Source organism: Drosophila takahashii, chromosome 3L, assembly GCF_030179915.1.
Source record: "Drosophila takahashii strain IR98-3 E-12201 chromosome 3L, DtakHiC1v2, whole genome shotgun sequence".
Lineage (NCBI taxonomy): Eukaryota > Metazoa > Arthropoda > Insecta > Diptera > Drosophilidae > Drosophila > Drosophila takahashii.
This window is the reverse complement of record NC_091680.1, coordinates 29,306,875-29,315,412: the sequence shown is the minus strand read 5'-3', so window position 1 is coordinate 29,315,412 and position 8,538 is coordinate 29,306,875. Positions and strand designations below refer to the sequence as shown.

The window sequence follows — 8,538 nt, the reverse complement described above, 5'->3', positions numbered from 1 at the left end:
TCGAGGCGTCTACGGTTTACGCCTGCTGGATGACCATTATTAACCGCAGCCAGGAGGGGCCTGCGATTTCTTTTGGAGGAACCAGGACCATTATGTACATTATGTACAACCGACGTTACTTGACCAGAGGATACTGGCGGTGCCGTTATAACGGAGGATACCGACGGTATCGCGTTGGCGGATTGTGGAAGGTTGAACTGTACGGCACCAGGATGAGAGCCAGGGATCAGGAGTTACAAAATTAAGCACTGGAGCAGGAATTGCCAATCTAGTAGGAGACATGGCTGAATCCCTGGTAGGGCATAATAATAAAGGACCCGGCATAGGAGGCACAAGGTTATTTGATGATACGCAGTTTGTATCGATTTCGCTGGCATTGGCAGAAACTAATGAAGCGTACATTAGTGAGCTATTGGAGGAGCCAGGATCCCTCACGGATGAGGGTGGAATAGTAGGAGTAAGATGGTTCATTAATTGGCCAGTTGGAGGAGAAGAAATCTTTTTTGGAGTTTCCTTAATTATTTTTAGCCCTGTCGTGGAACGGATTAACATAACGCTCAAGATTTAGTAAATTTAAATGTAGCGCCAAGTATTTCAGTATTTGTCATCGATGTTGTAAATCGTTAGAGAGATTATATGTAAAGCTAAATGCGGTCACACTAAATGGTGAATTGTAAGCCAGAATCTCCCGCTCAGATTTATTCCGATTGGAGAGATCAAAGAGACTGGGAGGCGAGACTGCGGTATGTAAAACTGATTGTGAAAATAGGTTAAATCTGATATATGTATTTCATACAGAATAAAACATCGTCGTTTGTTTATGCTATTGTTCTACGCTACAAGACTGGCTTTCTTGTTTCGGTGTTGGCTAAGCAACGTTAAAGGCAACTCCCAGGGGATCTCTTTCGGTCGGCGTCATTTCTTTTATTCGCACTCCTTTATCGTGCAATGCCGACTTCACATTCACCCCGGCGGAGCCCCCGAATTGGACAGACGGGAGCTACCGCAACTGCAACTACGACCACCGCGACCACATCATCCGGCACTCCGAAGAATGCGCCGGCCTTATCGGGCGGTGAGCTGCAGCGGCCACGCACTCCAAAGCAACCGGGATTAATCTGGTGGTGCTCCAAAGCTTGATAGATCAGGCCAGGATACGGACACCACAACCGATAAGTTTGCGGCGCTGATGGAGAGGATCGCTACCTTGGAAAGGGAGCTTCAAAAGGCGAGGTCAGGTGAAGGGCAAGATGCAGCCGCGAGGGATCCCGTTAGAAACGGATCAAGCGGTATAGGAGCGAGCGGTGCGGCGAATGCGCCGCCATGTTTGAGCGGAACGCCAGGGCAGAACTTGAGTGGAAATCTGCCGCCATTGTTGAGTGGAAATCTGGCACCGAATTTGGCTGAGTCAGTAACGCCATTTTTACATGAACAGTTGCCGCCATTATTGAGTGGAAACCTGCCGCCACAATCGAGTGGAAATCTGGCAATAGGGCAACAAGTCACACTCAGTACAAACAGTACAACGTTGAGCTATTCCACACCATGCTGCGTGACGGCTACTGTGCAGCCAGCACTAAGCTACATGCAAGCACCGCGGGAACCTCTTCGCAACCTGATGGTACCCCCGCAATCAACTGGTTCATACGGAATAGCTTCGCCGAGCCCGTTAATTGGATGGACGCCGCGCAGACTGCCTGATCTTCCAGAGTTCGAAGGTCAGCCTGAGGAATGGCCAATATTCCAATGCGCGTTCACGGAGACGACGGCGGCGTATAATTGTACTGCGTTGGAGAACAACCAGAGGCTAGTGAAAGCCCTGAAGGGTGAAGCGCGAGCATCTGTCAAGTCGCTGCTTATACACCCGAATAACGTTCAGGCTGTAATGGATCAGCTACGTTTCCGATATGGACGCCCGGAGCAACTGATACGTAGCCAACTGGAAAGCGTGCGAGAGGTGCAGCCGATCCAAGAACACAATATAATAAAGATCGTGCCGTTTGCAACACTGGTCAGCAATCTCGCAGCGTTTCTACAGTCAAGACCGAACGGGGAGCAGCACCTAGGAAATCCTACCTTGATGGAAGAGCTGATCGCCAAGCTACCACTGAGCAAAAGGTTGGATTGGGCCAGGCACGCCGCCGTAATAGGGTGCTACCCAACTGTCGCGCACTTAAGCGAATGGCTAAACGAACTCGCTAAATTAGTGTGCACTATTACGAGCGGCGACAGCAAGGATCCTAAGCGTAGGGTATTGCACGCCAGCACCAGTCAGAAGGATCAGGATCTATTTGAAGATCACCCCAGGAGTTGCCCAATTTGCGAGGAGCAACACACGATCAAGGACTGTAAGGATTTCAACCACGCTACTCCGACTGCCCGTATGGAGTATGTAAGAAAGCATCGGATTTGTTTCTCGTGCCTGGAGAGCGGTCACATGTCCAGGTTCTGCAAGAGAAACGGGAAGTGCAACGTCTACGGATGCCAGATGAGGCATCACTACCTCCTGCATGACTGGGTGGGCAACCCCACACGGCCATCGCAACTCCACGGTCGACCATGGCCAAATGAAAGGAGCGATCGCGGTCGCATGGTACATGCGGGCGCTGACAGGAGGAAGGTGGACACGCAAGTACATCAGCCAGATGATCTGGCCCAGAGAAGTCCGCTTACGGCATCTGCACAGACGCAGGATGCATGGCGCAAGCGGGACGAAGGCCGTCAGCCAAGTGACGGGAGTGGATTGCCACATCGGAACCTAAGTTGCGTCGATCCGGATGGAGGACACTTACTATTCCGTATTTTGCCCGTGACGCTGTTCGGGGAGGATACGCAGCTGGATACCTACGCGCTGTTCGACGAAGGTTCGTCCGTGACCCTGATCGACGAGGAGCTCACTCGAAGCCTAAACCTAAAAGGCGAGAGTCGGCAGCTCAACATTCAATGGTTCGGTGGCAAGTCAGCGAAAGAGAACACAAAAATGGTCAGCCTCCAGATTAGTGGAGTGGGCAGACCGAAACGCCATGCTTTGAAAAATGTGTATGCGGTCTCTAACCTCAATCTTCCGATGCAAAGTCTGCGTCGGGAAGATGTCAAAGCGGCGAAGGCTTCTGCACGCCTGCCTATGAAACCGTATCGTAATGCGGTCCCGAGGATTTTAATTGGACTAGACCATGCGCACCTAGGAATACCTATGCAAAATAGGAGCTTCGGAGCAGGAGGACCCTATGCAGCCGCCACCAAACTAGGATGGGTGGTTTTTGGACCTGTAAGAAGTCAGATGAGTTCACCAATGCAAAGATCGTGCCTCCTAGCCGTCCCACAGTATGATCATCTCGAGAAGATGGTCAGCGACTATTTCGAAATTGAGAATTTCGGAGTGAAGCCGGCGCCACCAGTCGCAGCTAGTGGCGACGCACGGGCTTTGGGAATCCTGAACGAGACGACTAGGCGAGTGGGCGAACGATACCAAACTGGATTGCTGTGGAAAGATGATAAAGTGAGCCTGCCAGACAGCTATAAAATGGCACTCAAAAGACTTGTCGGCATTGAAAGGAAGATGAGACGGGATGACAGCTTTGCACGGGCCTACAAGTCGATCATGGAGGACTACGTCAACAAGGGTTACGCACGACGCCTGGAGCAGCAGGAAGTGGCAGGCGATAACCGGGACAAGATCTGGTACCTGCCGCACTTCGGGGTCGAGAACCCAAACAAGCCCGGAAAAATCCGTCTAGTCTTCGATGCCGCAGCCAAAGTGGGCAATACATCTTTGAACTCGGTTCTACTCAAAGGCCCACAACAGTTCAAGTCTCTGCCAGCCGTGCTCTTCCATTTTCGGGAAGGAGCAGTCGGGGTCTGCGCAGACATAAAGGAGATGTTTCATCAGGTGCTGATACAGCCCCAGGATAGATGCGCCCAGAGATTCCTGTGGAGGAATGGAGATGACCGTCGAGATCCAGATCTGTACGAAATGGTAGTGATGACGTTCGGAGCCGCTTGTTCGCCGTGCTCAGCGCATCATGTGAAGACCATAAACGCTTCAAGATACGCACAAGCAGATCCTCGCGCGGTTCAGGCCATCAATGAGTATCACTATGTAGATGACTACGTGGATAGTTTCTCGGACGAGAAAGAAGCTATCGCTGTATCAGAACGAGTAAGGAAAATTCATGCTGAGGCCGGATTCGATTTGTGCCGCTTCTCATCAAGTTCGGAAAGTGTGGTCAAGGCTTTGAACCCACTAGGATCCAATAAGAACGTTGAATGGAATGAAGCGGAGGAGAAAATATTAGGCATGTACTGGCACCCAGCGACGGATGACTTTAAATTCAGCGTAAAGTACCACAGGGTTCCCAGCAGCGTGATGACCGGAGAACGTGCACCCACCAAGAGAGAATTCCTAAGTCTGGTTATGTCAACATTTGACCCGATAGGATTCTTGAGCTGCTTCATGGTAACCGCCAAATTATTGATGCGTGAGATTTGGCGGAGAGGAGTTCAGTGGGACGAGCCGTTGCCGGATGAGTTAGCCAAAGCGTTTGAAAGCTGGAGGCTGGAAATGGATTACGTGAGAGATTTCCGCTGTCCACGCTACTACTTTGGCACGGGATGCGTACGTGAACTGCAGCTACATGTGTTTGTGGACTCCAGCCAATCGGCGTTCGCAGCAGTTGCATTCTGGAGGGCGACTTATGACAACAATGATGTGCGGTCCTATTTCGTGTGTTCCAAAACGAAATGCGCCCCGATGAAGACGATGACGATCCCGCGCCTGGAGCTCCAAGCAGCTGTATTAGGAACCAGGCTGATGGACACCGTAAGACGAGAGCACGACGTATCGATCAGCAGATGCGTGCTATGGACTGACTCTAAGACCGTGCTACACTGGATAAGCAGCACCCACCGGCGGTATAAGCAGTTCGTTGGAAACCGGGTGGCGGAGATCTTAGAGTCAACGGAGGTGTCTCAATGGAGGTGGATACCGTCTGCCGAAAACGTGGCAGATGACGCGACGAGGCCACAGCGCCATGTGGACCTTAGCCAAGGGGCAAGGTGGATGAGCGGGCCATCATTTCTGCGGGAGTCGGAAGAACAGTGGCCCAAGCCATCTCCAAGTGATCGCGACAGTCCACACTCCGCAGAAGAAGAGATGCCGTGTGAGTTTACACTGGTAATTGCCAACGAGTTTATATCTTTGCAGAGATTTTCGAATTATAATCGATTGGTCAGGACCACAGCGTGGATCCTCAGGTTCATACGACGGTGCCGTGGATTGAGTGACGAGAGTGAGGCCTACGGTATTACAGCTACTGAGTGCGCGGAGGCAGAACGGAAACTGATCCAGCGCGCCCAGGCTGATACGTTTGCAGATGAAGTTCAAGGAAAGGCAGTGGCGAAAGGCAGTCAGTTACGAGGACTATCCCCTTACGTCGACCACGATGGAATCATACGAGCGTGTGGACGGATTGATGCCGCCGAATGCGTCCCATTCAACGCCCGGCGCCCGATCATACTGTCGCACAAACACGCACTGGCGGAGATGATAGTTCGTCACTACCACAGGAAGATGAAGCACCAGAATCTAGACGCGACCATAAGCGAGATCCGGACCAGGTTCTGGATAACCAATTTAAGGAGAGTTTTACGGAGTGTTATGGCGACCTGTAACGTATGCAAACTCCGGAGAGTACGACCAATTCCGCCATTAATGGGTCCGTTGCCAGAGGACCGGCTGGAGCCGAATGGATGGCCATTCAAGTATACTGGCTTGGACTACTTTGGTCCGCTGTTTGTGACGATTGGACGTCGCACTGAGAAGAGGTGGGTCGCACTCTTTACTTGTCTAACCACCAGGGCTGTCCACCTGGAGATAGCCCACGATTTGTCAACAGATTCCTGCATCATCGCTATGAGGAATTTTATGTGCCGCCGTGGACCGGTGGTCAGATTGAGGAGCGACAATGGAAAGAACTTTATTGGAGCAGATCGTGAGGCCAGAAAGTTCGATGAAGTCTTCGAACCAGAAAAGATCCAGGATGAGCTGTCATCCAAAGGAATCGAATGGATCTTTAACTGTCCCGCGAACCCAGCTGCCGGCGGCATCTGGGAAAGGATGGTCCAATGTGTGAAGAAGGTGCTCGCGCATACTGTGAAGGAGGTGGCTCCTAAAGAACACGTCTTGGAGAGCTTTCTTATTGGGGCGGAGAATATTGTTAATTCTCGTCCGCTTACCCACCTTCCAGTCACTGTGGATCACGAGGCACCGCTAACGCCCAACGATCTGCTAAGAGGAGTGGCTAATGTTCCGGACCTTCCTGGGGATCGCGGAGAGCAGCCTGTCAAGTGCGCTTCTAGGAAGCAGTGGCGTATCGCACGGATGATGAGAGACAGATTTTGGAAACGTTGGGTACATGAGTATCTACCAACGCTTGTTCGCAGGGAGAAATGGTGCGAGCATGTCGAGCCTATGCGCCCAGGGAATCTCGTGTACATCTGTGATCCGGCCATCCCTCGTCGAGAATGGAGGAAAGGCGTCGTGGAGGAAGTGTACCCAGGAGCGGATGGAGTACCACGACGAGAGGCGGTGCGCACTACCAATGGCGATCGAGCTAAGTTAATCATGCGTCCCATCTCCAGATTGGCTATTCTGGATGTGGTGAATGCAGTTGCTTCACCGGGGTGGGGATGTCGTGGAACGGATTAACATAACGCTCAAGATTTAGTAAATTTAAATGTAGCGCCAAGTATTTCAGTATTTGTCATCGATGTTGTAAATCGTTAGAGAGATTATATGTAAAGCTAAATGCGGTCACACTAAATGGTGAATTGTAAGCCAGAATCTCCCGCTCAGATTTATTCCGATTGGAGAGATCAAAGAGACTGGGAGGCGAGACTGCGGTATGTAAAACTGATTGTGAAAATAGGTTAAATCTGATATATGTATTTCATACAGAATAAAACATTGTCGTTTGTTTATGCTATTGTTCTACGCTACAAGACTGGCTTTCTTGTTTCGGTGTTGGCTAAGCAACGTTAAAGGCAACTCCCAGGGGATCTCTTTCGGTCGGCGTCAAGCCCATTAAACTGGGACTCAACGGCTATCAGCTTCTCGTGAAGGTGACTAAAAAGCTTTTTGATCTCCCTGAAGCCAGTCCGAGTTTGCCGCATGAAGGAACGCATCTCGTCCGTAATCTCACGGCACGCGGAGCAGGTCCAAAGAAATCCAATTCTTTTGGAAATAAGATCACCAATACGACCATATACGCCGACACCGGCGCACTTACAATGCGCAGTATTCTCACATAGCCAGCACAACAAATAAGTTTCGCCAGCAATAACGCCGTTGAACTCGCATTTTTTGGCTGAGCAGGATAGACTCATTTTTGAATGCACTCAGGTCACTGTGCAGAGCAAAGTAAGAGCGGCGAAAGATTAAGGCAACGCTTGGAGAGCAGCGGAATAAAGAGCAGTAAGCTAAAACGTTCGTAAGAGCGTAAGTTAGCAGGAGGGCTTGCACTGATCGGTGAGTTTAGGCGACACGCACAAAGCCGAGAGCGGGAAAAGTGCCGTTAGAGTGGTAACGGACCGGCAGCTTTGAGAGGCGTACAGCAGGAGAGCGGGAGAATAGAAACAACAACACAATACTTGCTGTGACAAAGCAGACGCTTTGTTATTGTTTGCTGGCTGATGTTTATATTTGGTTTGTTTATAAATTAAACACGTTTATATAAACTGTCCGATCACGGATATGATTATAACAGTAGGAGTTTAGGAACCACAGAACTTGTAGGCTAATTTAGCAATTAAATTTAAAATTTTATCACTCAAATAAACAAAAGATTCTGGAGCAACAGAAAAACACGACCGGCTTATACGAAGGTTGCGACTGTAAATCGTAGGACATATAGTGACTTCAGACGGAATTAAACCAAACCAGAAGAAAATTGAGGTGATTAAAAAATATCAACTTCCAACTATTACCGAAAACTCACAAAAGACTTTGCAAGAATAACAAAACCATTTAACCAACTAAAAGGAAAGAAAAATGTAGAGATTAGCCAGGAGTACAGGAAAAGCTTTGAACCCTGCAAATCGCTATTATGCAACGACCCTATTTTACTATTTTATTTTATTTTATTTATTTGACAACAGACGCGAGTAATTTCGCGTTGGGGGCGACTTTGTCTCAAGGCCCTGTGGGTAGCGATAAACCTATTTGCTATGCGAGTTGTACTTTGAACACTTCAGAAATCAATTATTCAGCAACAGAAAAGGTGATGTTAGCAATAATATGGGCAGTCAAATATTTTAGGCCGTATTTATTTGGGAGAAAGTTCAGTATAATAACGGACCATAGGCCGATAGTTTGGTTAAACAGTGTGAAGGAGCCATCGTCAAAACTGGTGAGATGGAGGTTGCAATTAGCAGAATATGAATATGAAATTACACTTGCCAGAAAAAGTATGCGTACAAATATTTTCCGCAACTTTAGAGCTTAAAAAAACGTCTTAAAAAAATTCGTAAAAATTTTAATTT

At 49.2% G+C, this 8,538-nt stretch overlaps 1 protein-coding gene across 1 annotated transcript; it reads left to right on the top strand.

Annotated features, from left to right (window-relative positions):
• Nucleotides 1-280: 280 nt before the first annotated feature.
• Nucleotides 281-8,376, top strand: LOC123002441 (uncharacterized). The gene is made up of 4 exons (XM_044392608.2): nucleotides 281-457; nucleotides 885-1,075; nucleotides 1,144-6,900; nucleotides 6,956-8,376. Exons 1-3 carry the CDS (start codon nucleotides 281-283, stop codon nucleotides 6,704-6,706), a joined length of 5,931 nt encoding a protein of 1,976 aa, XP_044248543.1. The 3' UTR covers nucleotides 6,707-6,900; nucleotides 6,956-8,376.
• The last annotated feature ends 162 nt before the right edge of the window (nucleotides 8,377-8,538 follow it).